The 17,421-nt window shown below is 39.5% G+C and overlaps 1 protein-coding gene across 1 annotated transcript; it reads left to right on the top strand.

Annotated features, from left to right (window-relative positions):
- Position 1: 1 nt before the first annotated feature.
- Positions 2-4,253, top strand: LOC145775434 (uncharacterized). The gene is made up of 2 exons (XM_082586730.1): positions 2-3,918; positions 3,971-4,253. Exons 1-2 carry the CDS (start codon positions 2-4, stop codon positions 4,251-4,253), a joined length of 4,200 nt encoding a protein of 1,399 aa, XP_082442856.1.
- The last annotated feature ends 13,168 nt before the right edge of the window (positions 4,254-17,421 follow it).

Below are 17,421 nucleotides of genomic sequence, written 5' to 3'. Positions count from 1 at the left end.
TATGGATTCCAAAACCGAAGCTATTCAACAAGCAGCTGATACTTTGAGAGACAGCTACAAGCGTGGTGAACAACTGATGAGCAAACGTGAAAACCTCACAGAAGTACAGACTATCCTGTTAGAAATTGACAAAAATTATGCCTCTTTAATGGCGCTTTGTGTCGATGTCCCTGACAATGAACAAATTCCAGGAGGTCTTTCAACCAAACGGGATTACATTCAAGGTAAAGAAGAATTTGCTGATAGAGCCAAACAGTGGTTCACGGAATGCGAGAGGACAGACACTAAAACTCCTCCACTACGTTCACATCACTCGTCCTTGCGTACCCATTCTCACCGCTCCAAATCCGGAAGCATTCGGTCATCGAGTACAACGTACAGTTTGCGTCAACGTGAAGCACATACCAAATTGGAACTAGCTCGTTTGACAAAAGAACAGAATGATGCCAGGCGACGAGAGGAAGAAGAACTAGCTCGCATGGAACAGGAGAAAGCTCAGTTGGAACAGGATAAAGCTCGGTTGGAGCAGGATAAAGCTCGCTTTGAACGTGAGAGAGCCGAAGCTGAAGACCTGCGTCAAATTAAAGCTGCCGAAACTGAAGCCGCACTCTGGCAAGATGATACTTCTTCGGTTATCAATATTGGATCAATGACACCCGTACGATTGCCACAGCAAACCTTCACTCACAAAGACACACACCTGGAACCTCTGCGTCACGGTGATGAGCGGCACAAACAAGAACCAACTGCAACATCTGCAAGAATGCCAGACCAAAAGGTAAATTACCCTTGTTATTATACTAGCCGACAACCTGATCTTTCAGAACGACTTCTACCTAAACCAGATGTTAAGAAATTCTTTGGTGACCCACTCGATTTCTGGGCTTTCTGGCACCGTTTTAAGTCCCATATTTCTGATTGGTTGACACCCGACAGGAAGATGTCTTACCTCATGCAGCACTGCTGTGATGCAGTCTGTGAACAAATAAGGCACCTTGCCGATAGCAGCGAAGGTCACAACTGCTATGATGAAGCGTGGGAAGAATTAAAACGGAGGTATGGCCAACCACACGTTATTGCGCATGCTTGCGAGGAACGCTTGAGAGCTGTTACCAGAATTTCTCACCACGAACCCGAACAATTGGAGAAGTTGTCCGTCCTGTTGAAAAGATGTTGTTCATCATTGAGCTCAAACACCGAAGCTTCGAACTTGGATACCGTGCAGTTTATCACCTGCCTTGCAAATAAGCTGCCAGCGTCTCTGAAAGAAAAGTGGGTAATTGAAGCTCTGAAAATCAATGACGACACTGGAAAAGTGGCTGGATTCCAACATTTTGCTGACTTCATAACGAACGAATCTAGGATTGCAAATTCAATCTATGGCGTGAAACTTTTTTCATCAAATGTCGACAAACTTAACAAGCCTGACACCAAAGGGAAACAAAAGGCTTCACTGTTTAACGTAGTGACAAAACCTACTGAACGATCCGGACAGCTCCGAATTGGCAACAAGCGACTCATACAATGTATCCTGTGCGATAGTACACATTATTTGCAACACTGCAAAGAGTTCAAAGCCAAATCCGTCACTGAACGTGAGCAATTTGTAAGGAACAACAAATTGTGCTTAAACTGTCTTGGACCAGATCACATACGTGCCGACTGCAGAAGCCGAGGTAAATGCACTGAATGCGGAAGCTCATCACATCATTCTCTTTTACATCGGTATCTGGTCACAACTGGAGAACAAATCCAGAGACGACACCCTAATCCCATTGCTAATAGAAGAAATGATAGCCAGCCAGATGATCCCGTAAGAAGACCATCAGAAAAGAACACAAATAAAGTTGTAGAAACCTTCCATTCCAGAACAAGCAACTCGGCAACTTACTTGGACATCGTTCCCGTACGTGTGACAGGAGAAGGAAAGGTAATACATACTTATGCTCTCCTAGATTCTGGTTCAAACCGCACCTTTTGTGAACAAAAACTTGTAGAGATGCTTGAACTGAAACCTGAGCCATCTGGTGACTTCCAGGTGCAAACACTGTCTTCGAGTGGACCATATTCCTTTAATTCTTCAACTGTATCGTTGAAAGTTCTACCAGTAGTTGGCGGCGAAGTGCAAGAACTGACAGATGTGATCGTCGTTGACAAGATACCTACCAAGCCAACTCCAGCGCCTTCTCCGGAGTATCTGCAAACGCACAAGCACCTCCAAGGCATTGACTTGAAGCAACTGGACCATGGTACAGTTACACTGTTGATCGGAAATGATCATGCTGTCGCCCACCGATGCATTGAAAGCCGCTTTGCACCTAACCCGAAGCAAGGACCTGATGCAGTCAGGACACCTTTAGGCTGGTTGCTTAGAGGTACTCGACCAAAGGAGACAGGTTTAGGTAATTTCGATGCTGAATCTGACATTTCAAATTTTCTTGTCCGTGACACGAAGCAGAACCCTGCTGACCAAGCTTCAAGGGGCATGACGGCCAAAGCCTTGATGAATTCTGGGATGTGGCTCAATGGTCCAGATTTTCTGAGGAAACCTCCAGAAGAATGGCCCAATCAAACTGCTCAGAAACCACAATTTGAAGATATCTTTGCTGCTTACAAACCAAAGAGGAAAATCGAAACCTTTACCATTTCTACAACTGAAAGCCAAGGAACAAACAGGCTAATCTCCTACTTCTCATCTCTGCGCCGACTGAAACTATCAGTAGCCTGGTTCCTGAGATTCAAATCGTACTTACTGATGCGCATGAAGAACGAAACCCAGATTACACTGAAAGGACCAATCAGTGTGCCAGAACTTGATGAGGCAGAAATTGAGTTAATCAAATACGAGCAGCGTCAGAGTTTTCCAGCCTGGATCAAATCTCTATCCAAAGGAAAACATCCAAACATGCCCAAAGCCAAGAGGATCCCACTCGAAAAACTCAGCCCTGTCCTAATGAAAGATGTTCTACGTGTTGGCGGAAGAATCGACAGATCCGACTTACCGTTCGAAACGCGACATCCTGCTATCATAGCTCCAGAGCGCCACTTAACGGACTTGATAATTGAACATTGTCATACCAACGAATCGAAGCACATGGGTGAAAGCTATACACTGAACAATATTAACCGAAAATACTGGATAGTTAATGCCAAAGTTGCGGTTAAAAGGGTACTTGCAAGATGCCTGCCTTGCCGGCGAAGGACCGCAAAACCTAGACAACAGCTCATGGCAGAACTGCCAGAAGCAAGGTTACAAATGTCACAGCCACCATTCTCACAGACTGGCGTTGACTTTTTTGGGCCGCTGAATGTCCGAAACAGACGAAGTGACATTAAGAGATACGGCTGCCTTTTCACATGTCTCACAACTAGAGCCATTCACTTGGAAGTGGCACCAGACCTGACAACTGGCGCATTCATAAATGCCCTACGGCGTTTCATAGCTCGCAGAGGCCCCATCAAGAAAATCTTCTCTGACAATGGAACCAATTTTGTGGGTTGTGAAAGAATCTTGAAGCAAGCCATCGATGAGTGGAATCAGAACCAGATCCACCAGAGCCTTCAACAACAAGGAATAGAATGGTCATTCAACCCCCCAACAGCCAGCCATATGGGCGGAGCCTGGGAGAGAATGATTCGCACAGTACGTCAAATTCTTATGAACATCTTACCAAAACAACCACTCGATGATGACACATTGCACACATTACTTCTTGAAGTAGAAGACATCGTCAATTCAAGACCACTCACCGATGTGAAACTGGAAGTTGATGGCGACTTACCCCTGACACCTAACCACTTGTTGAAGTTGAATTCTTCATCGAATTTACCGCCAATGTTAAGCTGCGACAGAGATGGCTACCGACCAAGTGATCGATACCGCCATGTGCAGTTTCTGGCAGACACCTTTTGGAAGCAGTGGGAAGGAATACCCACGATCTGTGATGTCAAGAACGAAATGGCTTCACAGAAAGGAAAATATCCGAAGAGGAGACATCGTCCTTTTGATTGATGACTCTGCTCCCAGACAACGATGGCCACTAGGCAGAGTAATTGAAACATTTCCTGATCGTCACGGCGTTGTTCGTTCCGTAGAAGTGAAGACTGCAACCGGATCTCTGAAGAGACCAATATCCAAACTTTGTGTAATTGTCCAAAGGGAAGAAGATGATCCAGATGAAGATGAGACACCAATAGACACCGTTGAGATTTTGCTGGAAGATCAGAGCGATGAGGAAGAGACTAAAGACTGAACTGTTACATGACAATAGACTGTTGAAAAACTTTTATTCATGAAAAGAACGAGCCAGTTTGGCCCTTCTTTGGCCCGGGAGTGTTAGATTTTCAACAGGTCCTTGATAGGCCTGCCTTTCGTTTTACCGCATTACTCCCGTTAATTTGTGTATTCGCCACCTAGCGTCGTTTCCCCTTCATTGTTATGTTATCGCTTTTTGCAAATGGCAACACTCACCACGAGATTGTCTATGGAACTTTCGAGACGTTTTCGTTTTGCTGCTAGTTTGCCAGCTAGCCGAACTTGTTAGTTACTGTAGTTTGTGACTGAAAGTTGATTGATTGATGTTTATGCTTTGTTAGCTGCTTCTCTGTTATGTACTTCTACAGGACTTAAGTTTGACAACTGCTATGGTAATACTTATTTGCGTGTAGGCTGAATTCCATATTTGCAGCTTGCTATCTCTCAAAGTTCAACTTACTGGTGAGCGTACTTGTGATGTAATAATGTTTTGTATAGCTGAATGTTGACTGTCTACCGTAAACAAACGTAACGTATCTCTGATGTGCGTAAATTGTTGTTAGGCTAATACTTCAAACTTAAATATTGCAGAGTCAATCACTATAGAATCCTTCGCGTACAAGTGCATCATTTGGCATTACTGATCCGGTCATACTACCGGTACGTTCATTATTCTGAATTGTATGATTGATTGATTTGTGTCGTGAATTGTGGATTTATGTTTACTACTGAATTATTGACCAATAATTTGTCAGCCTAATGGAAATTAATTCTCGTAAACCGATCTTAACTTAACTAGGCCAAGTGAATTGCCACGTTTCTTTGTTTTTTAATGATTATTGACCTAGCGTTATGGTTGTACGGTACGGTAGCCTACGTAATAATTGTGTAAGGTAACATCGCGAATTTTTTTATTCAGTGCGTCATTGGCCAACCTGTGGAACTTGTGTACCGTACAGTGGATTGAGAACTGTTTGTCAACAAATTTGGTACGTTTATCAGTTCGACTGTTGTGCTTGCTGAATTGTGACTAGTGTCTTATGTTGTGTTATTTCTTGACAGAAAAACCGTATAAACTTCATTGCTGCGAAGCAGTCATTGGAAACCGAGTGATTTCTTCAAGTTGGCGTGCTTTAACAGTTGCTCAGTCCTGCCGGGTGGATTAGGAAAATCGTGACGTCACCGGCGCAATTAACTACCGCACCTGTTGTGTTCGCGTCGCACACAACACTCTTTATTACAATTTCAAGTTCAAAGTGTAAAAAGTAGAAGCAAACGTGTAAATCATGATCTTTAGTATATGGCTATATTGCTTTTGACAGTAAATGTTAGTACTTATAAGTTAATCTGTGTATACCATAGATTGCATGAATGATGCTCACGTAATCGAAACCTAATGATGATGCGTCTTTTGGTTCAAGTGCTCATGGTTATCATCACCTGTTATAATCATTTAATGTAAAATTGTTTTTATCAAAAGAAGTAATGCCTTTGAAAACTACGTTTTAAACCGAGAAGGAAGGGATGTAGTGTATTGAAATGTGATTATTATGTTATGCTTATGACCGGTTACCAGAAAATCTTTTGGCAACCCTGGCAAGTATCCCGAAAGTACATTCTGTTGTCAGTAATTAATCACAGTCACAGTGGAAGTCCATGTTATTTCTGTATATAATACACCAGTAAACAGACAGAATATGACAATTATGACTTACAAATCCGTTTAGTATGTTTTTTTTCACCAAGATTTAATGCTTTTATCTTGCTAAGGAAAAAAACCATTTAGGACTGTTAGGAATAATGGCTGCTCCTCACGGCTTACAATGCATCAGAAGTAGAGATGTAAAAAAACGGTTTTTTTTGTTTTTAAAAAAAACGAGCTCGTTTTTTTTGTTTTTTATCGTTTTTTTTGTTTTTTATTCGTTTTTTTTGTTTTTTTTACCTATTTTGACATTAAATGTCACAATATGGAGCAATTAGGGTAAACTCATTGGAATAGCGTCTCTTTCAACAAAGAAACAGTCTCATAACTTGTATAACTTATTTCAAATCAGACTATATGTCTGGTATAGGCTTATTTTTTCATTGCAATTTTGTAGATCCCAAGTCTCAACACACGAGCCATAAAGATTTCTCATTGTCTCAAATAGTAGTAACAGTGTCCTATGGTTGGCACATCTCAACCATTGTCTGTAATTTGGTCAAGCCAGTTGTTAAAAGCAGTACCACACTCATGTACAGTTTCGAAGCCACCTGGGATTTTGGTTAATGGGCATGTTAGGACCAGGTGGTCAGTGTCCTGTTTCTCTACTTAACAAAGGCACTTTTGACCAGCACTCCACACCTTTTCCAGTACAACGTCAAGAGGTTGTTCCAGTTGATGTGCATTTGGTGCAAACTTGATGAAAATCACACAAGCGGTTCTCGAGTTATAAGTGAAATAACCTTAGCCACTAGGTGGCTTCATAGATAAGGAGCAACAGAAAAATGGCAATATCTCAAGAACCGCTCAACATATTTAGATAATTTTTAGCTTTACCCCATGTTTTCTGGGGTGGGCTATCTGTTTATGAACATTAAAACAAGTTTTGGCGACTACTTTTTCAGATAAAAATAAATTAACCTCTTGTCGTTACGCACCAATAAAACCATGATGCGTAACTTTAAAAAAACATTTTTTTTAATTGGGTAAAGGAAAGATTGATGAAAAGTTTGGCAAAAGCAGTGTAGTGCTAAAGTCCCAACTTTTAGCCCAAATCACATTTAAATGTAGTGAAAGATGGAAACATTTTGATGTTTTTTATTTTCCACGAAGAGGTTCAATACTCCGTTGTGATGTCATAGTCATGTTTGTTTTCCCTTAATCACACCATTGTGCTGTCATAGACATTTTTAAAAGAAGTATGGTTGCACTTAATCCATCCAATTTGAACTAGTTTGCAGGACTTTGAGACTTTAGCACTTTTCTGTTTTTGCCAAACTTTTCATCAATCTTTCCTCTACCCAATAAAAAAAAAAGAAAATTAAAGTTACGCATCATAGTTTTATTGGTACATAACGACAAGAGATCAATTTTCACTCCTTTTTACTCCAGCGTAGTTCCCAGATAAAATAAGTTTTCATCTTTGATGTTTGTTTTGTATCTTTATCCTGCATTGCGGGAATATGGGTAAAACTTTATTCTTGTCAGGAAAAGTATTATGAAGCATTTTATTCACTATGTGAACACTGAGCAGTGCTGAAAAACTCCACTTTAAAGGGAAAATTTCTTCATTCATGATTGGTAGTTACTAGCAATAGTTAACATGGGTGGTGGGCATTTCCAAGGAACATTAACCTAAACCTTTTCTGACAAATGCACTTACTTTTGACAGCTGAAAATATCAGTGATAAGATCTCTTGCATTATGTCACAAATGATCTGCAGGAAGCATCAATGACAAAGTGTCTAAGACCTTACAACACACAAAAAGAATACTTCTGTTTCAAAATTTATAAAGCATATCATATACATCGTTGTTAAGCTATCAGATAAAAAACATGTTTAAACAAGCTATTGGCAATAGCTTGCATTAGTAAATTACCACAAACAAGGTAATGTGTGTTCTGAATACTGCCATCTTGTTTTTGCCAAAATTTCGTCAACCTATTGAGTGTGTACAAGAATAACCAGTAGCCTACCAGTATACTAACATCGTAAGCTAACTTCCATAAAAGGAAAAATAAATTAACTCATCTACATTATGTCATGTATCAAATTGCATTAAGTCAATGTTTGTCAGGTCTACTGCCACAAACATGCCTTAGAATGAAGAAGAAAGCGAAACAACATAGGACTATGCAAAACACATAATATGCTGCTGCCAAGCACAAACACTTAGGAATTTCAGCACACCAATAAAACCAATTTTACTAGTTTAATGTTTTTCAAGAGCACTATAATGAAACTAAGCTGCAAATTGTGAAAAATTTGCAACTTTTCCGGAAAAATATGAAAAAAAACAAAAAACGCTTGTTTTTTTTGGCCCAAGTTTTTTTTGAAAAAAAACACGTTTTTTTAAAAAAAAAACGGTTTGTTTTTTTTGCATTTACATCTCTAATCAGAAGTCCCATCCACAAATTTGAAAAAAACCTAGATTTTATCTAAAAAATACCAGATTAGCTAAAAAAAAACCAGATGTTTGTAATAGCTAATAGAAAAGCTTTGAGATGTCTACTACACTTTCTGCTATCTTCAAATTTTGTACTGGTACCCATCGACTATTCAAATATACCGTATTTCATTCTACAGCAGTTATTTTCTGCAAGTCTTTTTGTCCTTGGAATCGTTTTTTCATAACGTTGATGGCAAACAGCCAAACACCCTCCATTACTTCGTTCACCAATTTTGTCTTAGGTTTCCAAGTATGACAGTTTTGCCCGGCTCTTTTCATGGCCTGTTTTGCTATCAACAAATTTTTCACAAAACTAGCAATTGAACCAAAACTAGTGATACTCACTCAATTCAATTCAGTTTATTTTTTGCTGCTGGCGCAAACATGTACAAAACGGCAAAGTAAACATACGAATTTGACACCAACAAAAGGGAAAAATGGCAAAACCCAAAAGTTTAGCAGAGCAGCCTGGTAAAACTGCAATTGAACTTAACTGAAAGTTATTACCGGTACTCAAACTGGAAACTGAATGCTTTATTTGTGATCAGGAGGAAGCTTTCAAATCAGACAGAATTTATTTTGGATAGGCTAAATTTTGTACGGGTAACGAAATAAAATTTACTGAGAATGGTTAATTCAGCTCACGATTCCTATAATTTTATGCAAAATCAATAGATATTTAAGAAAAGTGAAAAATGCAGAAAAAAAACAGATATCAACGTTTTTTACAAAAAAAACTTAAAAACCCAGACGGGTAGCAAATAACCTAGATCTGGGTTTAAAAACCCAGGAATGGGAGCCCTGCAATGCATGTATTGTATACGGACAGATTCTGATTTGCCCGCCCGTCTGTGAAACGATAAAGAGCATATTGTTACGTGATTTACCGCACAATTAATGTTAGCATTATCTTATACCTGGCAGTGTCACAGTGCAGTTTGTAGTAGCCTGTAGTATTTTGTAAGCAGTTAAAAGTGTCAGATACTCTTTGTTAAATATGTAAATCGCCATTAGTTATTAATCAGTAACTTTGGCAAATTATTGCCAGTATACCAGCGTTATCTTTACTAGTAAGCCTAGTTTCTTTCTAAATGAACAACCCTCACGCCTAACAGATGAGAGCTTGCAGTCCCAGATGAAACTCAAAGTGTCATCTTATCAAGCTAATGTAGATGTGCTGTGCAGTGAAATTCAGGAGCAAATATCGCATTAGCTGGGTGAAATAAATGATTATTTGAAAATGTATGTTTTTACTCAATACTGTGCCCGGAGGTAGCCTACTAAAAAGTGTTGTGTTTAATAGTCAGTCTTTGTTTGTTGAAATTCTAGAATATTCGCATGTACAAAACAAAACTTGAAAGAAATTCTACATGAAGTGTAGGCTATAATTACCTTTGGTTTTAGTGGCCAACTCGACAGTTACATGTTATGGCTCCGAATATGTGTTAATTTGAAGAAACTTGGGAACATTGGCTCTTTTAATGCTATAGGTTGCCGACCTCTGCCAGCATAGCCTAACTGAGAACCATATGGGACGACATTGGCATACAATATAATTGGTAGGCTACATGACATTATAAACTTCGGTAGAACAATTTCAAAACTTGAACCTAAGCTGATTGGCAGTAACATAAAGAGATCGTACTTGCCTTTTAATGCCAACGTCATCACTGATGATGGTAGGCTATCACCAGTAAGCCTATTTCTAAATATTTCACTTGTCTAACAAATTTAATTTGTGTAGGGGAGAGTGCCCAACAGTGCCCCGGGTGCCTACAGTGCCCCTCCCATCGTTTTTCACAATCCGTGACAAATTATTCACTCAAGCGTGCATTACCATGGCCACGTGGTCCGTAGAAGCTGCTGAAACTAAGTTAGGCAGAAATAAGTCATTGCTAGGAGTAGGCAGAAGTGAAAGTTTGTTTTAGGTGGTAAAAAGTAAATTTTCAGAACTGTATTACTTTTTTTGTTACAGTTTTTACGGTGGCTTCAGAGATGCTTCACAAGTTTTTTATGTTTGGTCAGTCACTAGACTAGGTTTCAGTAATAACGTTTCAGATCGTAGGCCTGGGTAAAAAAAACTGACGCCATTTTATCTTGTAGGCCCGTGGTTCCAACAGTGCCCCACCCTGAGGTCTCCTACAGTGCCCCGGTGGAGCACTGTTGGAAGCCATGAGATTTTATTAATCAATGTACAGTGCCAAAATGATTATCAACATTTTATGTTCTAAATGGCAGATTGTTAGGTATTTTCTGAATTAAAAAGCTATTTGTGTCCTCTTATCAAGAAATGGCAAGACGTAAGATTGGAAATTGTCCTCCTAAGGACATGAAGGAAGCTTGCAAGTGTGTGCTGAATGGTACTATGAGTCAGCGAAAAGCTGTTAAAAGCTTTGGCGTTAATAGGCGTTCACTGGCACGATACATGAAGAAATGCCAGAGTGGTGGACTGGACGATATGCAGCTGTCCGACTTTGAACCAAACTATGGGGTAAATGCAATATTTTCAGCCACAGAGCAAAAAGCTGTGAGTTGCTATTTCATAAGGACTGCCAAGCTGCATTATGGCTTTACTTTCAAAAATGCAAGACTTTTTGCATATGAGCTTGCTGTTAAATATAACAAGGCAATTCCGCCAAGCTGGACGAGAGAGAAAATGGCTGGAAAAAAATGGCTGAATTCTTTTATAAAAAGACATCCTGAACTATCTTTAAGAAAACCTGAACTGACCAGCTTGTCTCGAGAAACTGGTTTTAACCGCATTGTCGTTAGCGAATTTTTTGACAATCTAAGAAGAGTGTGCGAAAAAAACAACTTTAGTCCAGATCGCATTTACAATGTGGATGAAACTGGGCTAAGCACAGTCCAGAATGCAGGCAGGGTAATTGCAGAAACTGGATCTCGCCAAGTAGGGCAGGTAACCTCTGCAGAAAAGGGGATTACCACTACAGCAATTTGCTGTATTAATGCACTGGGAAATGCCATTCCTCCAGCGATGGTGTTTCCCCGTGTCCATTTTAAAGACCACATGATCAATGGAGCACCAGCAGGAACAATTGGTTTTGCTAACATATCAGGGTGGTCAAACACCGAAATCTTTTCGCAATGGCTACAACATTTTGTGAAATTTTCCCACCCCACTGAGGAAGCTCCAGTCCTTCTTCTCATGGACAACCATGTATCACACATTGGTGTGCAGTCATTGGACTACGCAAAAAAAAACCATGTTGTGCTTTTGACGTTTCCTCCGCATTGCTCACACAAGTTGCAGCCGCTTGATGTTTGTGTGTATGGCCCACTGAAAACTTACTATCACCAAGAGTGCAGCAATTGGATGCTAAATAACCCGTCCAAACGCGTAACTATCTATGAAGTTGGCGAGTTGTTTGCAAGAGCCTATGTCAAAGCATTTAACCAGCAAAATATCACCTCCAGCTTCAGAAAAACTGGATGTTTTCCATTTGCCGATAACATCTTTAGCGACGATGATTTTGCTCCATCTGAAGTTACGAATCAGCCAGCTCCAGAATTCGACTCTGAGGTACAAGCCCCAGCTTCATCCAGTGTTGATGAGCAAGAGGTTGAAGGCAGAATCTCTGAAGGTACAATAGCAACTCTTGAACTGCCCGTTACGTCACCAGTTCAAACTGACTTCACTCCGGAAGTAGTACGGCCGTACCCAAAAGCACAAGCCAGTCTCACAACTACTGAAAAACCCAAAAGAAAGCGAAGAGAAAAGGGAAGATCATTAATTCTCACCAATACTCCCGTCAAGAACAGAATCACTGCGCAGCTTAGTGAAAAGAAAAATCCTCCAGCCAAGAATAAAAAGAAGGAAGCCAATAAGCTGAAGAAGAAACAGAAAACCATCACAAAACCCAAACCTGTTAGACGTGCTCTTTAAGTGGCTTCTATCGATAATGAAGGTGCTTCCTCGACCTCTGATAAAATTTATTTTTGCACTGTTTGCCAAGAACAATACAGTGCAGAAGATCCAGAAGACTGGGTGCAATGCTGTTGTTTTGGTTGCAATGCATGCTCCAATGAAAGATCTTCAAGCAAACATTATTGCACCAATTGGTCGCATGAAATCTGCTTAAACAGCGATGAAACACCCCTGTGTTTTGACTGTGAGGAATCTTCGAGTGCTTGTCCTGGAAACAAGTGAATCTTGTCATTTTTGTGTCATTGCAATGTTATAGGTGTTGGGGAGTTTTTGGTATGTTTCTAAATTTCGGCTGTGGAAGAAGCTTCCAGTGCCTGAACTATATGTAGGCTTATTGTTTAGTAATTTTGTCTGTCAGATTTGATTATTTTTCTCCATAAATCAAGCCATTTCTTGTGAACCACATGTCAATATGGGCCTACCAAAGTGTGTTGTGTCTGTATCTTGTGTTAATTATAGCCTACCTTCCATGTTGGCTAAATCAATGATGTCTTTAATTTCTTGCATTGCATGTTCTTTCACTGATTGACTGTTGAATAAACACCTTCCTTGTCATTGCAATTGGTAGTTAGGTCATAACACCAAAGCTTTTAAAAAGGTAATTACAGCTCTGATTAAATCAACTTGAGCTGTTCTATAAGCTACAGCTCAGTGTGTTAGTTTGGTTCCTTGAAACCCATTCGCTATCTTTCGTTTAAGCACAGTCACCACGATGGATAGATAGCATGTCCCACATGTTATGATATTGTTGCTGGTATATTTTGTGTCTGTGATAATTGTGTAGCCTATGTAGCCTACCATTTTTTAAAGGTTTTGTCTTGACCTGACCAGCTCAGTGTCATCCATCATGTGATATACTACCGGTACTAACACAAGTTTTATACCTAGGGTAATCATTGCAAAAAGAGTGGCTCAACATTGCAACTAAACACATCAATTACTTTGATAGGGGCACTGTTGGATCCTACCCGGGGCACTGTTAGATACCATATCCAACAGTGCCCCACTTTGACAGGTGATTTTTAACGCCTGATTATGAAAGTTATGTAAAACTTTTAAACTTTTTTTTATGTGGAAATACTAAAGAAAAGGAGGAATTTTCATAATAGAAAAAAAAAATTTGAAAAGATTTTTTTTTTTGATGTCTAAACCTCAATTTTCCAAAAATCGGGGCACTGTTGGTCACTCTCCCCTATTGTAGGCTACAGCCGCATACATGGAGATTGGAGAAGTCAAAACTTTAAATTTGCGACATTGATGAACTAACCCAACTGTTTTGTTACAGTTGAAAATAATGTCATGTTTAGAAGCATAAGATTTACAGACACCAATGAGTTTTTGGGTAGGCCTACCTTGAGCACTTGGACTAAATAGGCTACACACAAGACATCTGCAAACATTAAGTGATTCAAGTGAGACGAACCAGTATTGGGCTACATCCGACATCTAGGGAATTCAATTCAGCCGATAAGTCATTCTATGTTGACGGAAAACAAAACTTTTTGGTTGTAAATTGATTTCATAATGCAAGTACAGTAGGTTAAGATTGTTGTGGTTAAATAGTAGCCTAAGTTGTAACGATCGTGGAGTAGTCCATACTACCCACTCATAGACTTACACGTCACCATGTACCTACGTCAGCGTGACGACACATTCCAATTCTACTGTAGCCTAAACGTTAGTTTGGTTTTGAATCTTTATCCTCGGACTGACAAAGCCTTGATAGGTTATTCCTGGTAGTTTCGCATAGCCTACTTGTAGAGGCTCTTGACGCAGGGCGGTTACCGAGATTGGCAGAGTGAAGTTTTCTGATTGTTGAAGTGTTGTTGCCGGGGAACTATTCCATTCACTAGGTGCTGCTGAATGGAGAGCAGTCTTAAAATGCGTTGTTCAAGCGCACACTCTGAGAGTCGAACCAGCGCCGCGTGATCTTGAGCCGGGCACGTAACCACTTAGCAAACGGGATTACAAGGGTTTAAGTCATTATTTCTTAGTGCTTTTGCCTTGTGGAAATATCTCCCTTAAAAGAAAGGCAACACCCCTTTATTTTCTGACTGGTGTGTTTGACTGGATGTAGGCTAAAACTAACATCAGAATCAAAAGTTCAAAATAGCTGTGGAAACTAGCTTTTTTAAATTTACGGTACAAATTTAATGATCAACAATACTGTTTCAAAACACGTGTTCTCGATCATAACATCGACAGGTGAAAGCAATCAAAAATCAGCGCCAGTCAGAAAAGATCTTATGATTGTTTTCAAGTGGCAGTCTATCAGAAAAGAATTGTTAAGAATGAGAACTACTGCAACACAAAATTTGTAGGCCTGTTCCTCCTACAATATTCGTTTCCACAACGTTACATAGTGCCAAACAATCGTTTTTCGATCCACAACTGCCTCTCCTCTGCCACATTGTGTCGTCTCAAAAAGTTCGCATGACATTGATTCTGGTAATGTTAAACTACCCAGGTAGCAACAGTCGTCGTGCAGCTGGCGTCATCAGGGCGGCGAACGCTCACATCGGCGACATCGAAAATCGTTAGCGGTAGGCTAGCGCTTGAATGGCGAATCTCGTCATGAATTTTTTTCTTTAATGTTTATTGCTTTCTGCTGGCTTCACGCCATCGACTTTCGCGCGAGAGACGCGCTTTCGATATTCGCTCGTTTTTCGCTGACAACGCGCCGTCGAGTTTCCTACGACAGGCCTTAGAAAAATTTCGTCATCATACCGTTTTAGTTGCGCTTGATTGAAGTCACGTGCCATTTCAAACAAGCAGTTGATTTGAGTTGAAGCCTGTTTGTCCTTTGTCTAATTGTCAGTGGTGTCACTCCTAGTGTTTTTCACCAGATCTAGTGATTTTGGATTGCATCTAGTTCAGTTCAGTTCAGTTGTTTTTATTTCTGACCATCATATCAAAACAATACACGTCAGCATAGCAAAGGTCGAGAAAAATGTAGAAGCGACAAAACGCGAACGTTAAAACGTGCTTGAGACCGAAGTAAGTTATTGAGTTGAAAAAAATTTGGCACGGTCGCAACACCTTCAGAAAAATTTAAGATATAAAGGGAAAATAAAACAAGAAAATGTTACGAAAACAACATATACTTAGGCTATAGCTTTATTAGCCCACATAGCTTTAGCTGATATATTTAAGATTTGTATGGACAGTTGCTATGAAGATCGGCCATGGTGCGTTATCAAGAGTGCTGATGGTCATAAGGGGAACACGTCTTGATGCGTTTAGCTCATAACAAAGAAGAGCAAGGCAGGCAAAGAAAACCCCACAAAGAAATCCTACCACGGCAAAGCCATTTCAAGCGCAACGCACCATAGGCCTTGCACGGCTCACAAAATAGATAGGCTATAACTTGACGACATGAAAACAATGACAAAAACAAGTAAAACAAACTAGCAAAAACAACATCATCATCTTGCGGAAATTTAATTATACCCAGGGAAGTTATGTCTTGAAGATATCAAGCGTGCTTTGATAAAAGTTGCGTTGATAAAGCGATAATTTTAGACCTCAGTCAGCTAAACTCGTCACCTCCACACTGATCCAACGTTAGCAAACGTTGAATCAATGCAAAAACGACAGGCATCGCCAGCTGGGATGTAGTAGTGGCATGACACAGTAATATGATAAATTTGGGTTACCGTGTATATGTTTTACACGTTAAACCATAACAAAAGTGAAAAAAAAAAATCCAATTCGGCATGTTAGAAAAATAGATAAACAATCAAACAATAGCATGACGATCCAGTCCAAGATATTGATATAAAAACAACTGGTTGGAGCACATGGCCACCGCTTCCCCGAAAGATGGCGATTGGTCGAAGAGGATGGAAAAACTTCTGCAGACTCTGTCGAACTTCTGTGGACAAAAAAAAACACAAGAACCAGAAGGCCAGTAGGAGTACTTACAACCTTACTATTTTGCTAATAAATCTACACACATTGGCCTATCATTTCTGGGCAAAAAAATATATATATATATATTAGTAAGTTTGGTGCATGTAATACTTAGATAGGATTATTTCAAGGAAGATTTAGCTTGTTCATTTTTGATTCAAAGCCTTTTACAGTTTTGCATTCATTTCTTATAGTAGGGGAAAGCTTGTTCCAAACTGTTGGCCCCATGTACCGTATTGATTGTTTGCAAGTGTTTATTCTGCAATATATCGGAATATAAGGAGAGTTACTTCTTGTTGTTAGGCTACTTGATTGTTTACACATAATTATATCATTGAATGTTGTGGGAAGTAGCTTTTTTGAATATTTAAACATGAAAGTTGCAATCTCTGTATTTTTCATGTGGTTAATTGATTTTAAATTATTGAGTTCCATAACTCCTTTTATGCTTTCTCTGCGGTCAATGTCAAATACAATACGAAGAAAGTTATTGCATGTACGTTGCAGCTTTTGCAATGTAGTTTTGTTTTCATGACACCATGTTGTGATACAATATAATATCTGACTCTCAACTAGAGAATGGTAAATGGAGAGTAGTGCTTGTTTGTTTAGGAAAGGCTTAATTTTTTTTGTCACGCAGAGTGTTGATCTTATTTTTTGAAGCAAGATTTCCATATGAGATTTCCATGACAAATGCTCGTTTACAATTATTCCCAGAAACTTTATTGAGGCAACTTGTTCTATGTTGTTTTTTCGAATATTTAAGGGTGGGTTGCATGATAGTGTCTTGCTTCCTTGACTTGAAAATAATATATGTTTGGTTTTGGTGACATTTAGAGACAATCGATTTGTTGATAGCCATTGATCTATGCATACAAGCTCTTGATTTGCCATATCATATACAGTAGAAACGGTTTTATTTTTATATATAATGGTGGTGTCATCTGCAAACATAATTGCAGTTCCGTGTTGAAGGCAGTTAGGAAAGTCATTTACATACATCTAGTGTTTTTTTTAGCGATTTAGCTTTATGTTGGTGTGCATAAGTTTGGACAGTGTTTAAAGTAGCCTTATCTATTTTTTTTTTGGTTGTATCAATGTGTTTGTAGTGCATTTCAAAGTGGACAGCAAGTTTTTTGTCTGGTAACACCCAAT

This window comes from Aplidium turbinatum, chromosome 8 (genome assembly GCF_918807975.1).
Source record: "Aplidium turbinatum chromosome 8, kaAplTurb1.1, whole genome shotgun sequence".
Classification (NCBI taxonomy): domain Eukaryota; kingdom Metazoa; phylum Chordata; class Ascidiacea; order Aplousobranchia; family Polyclinidae; genus Aplidium; species Aplidium turbinatum.
Note: the sequence above shows the minus strand (reverse complement) of the source record. Positions and strands in the feature narration are given on the sequence as shown.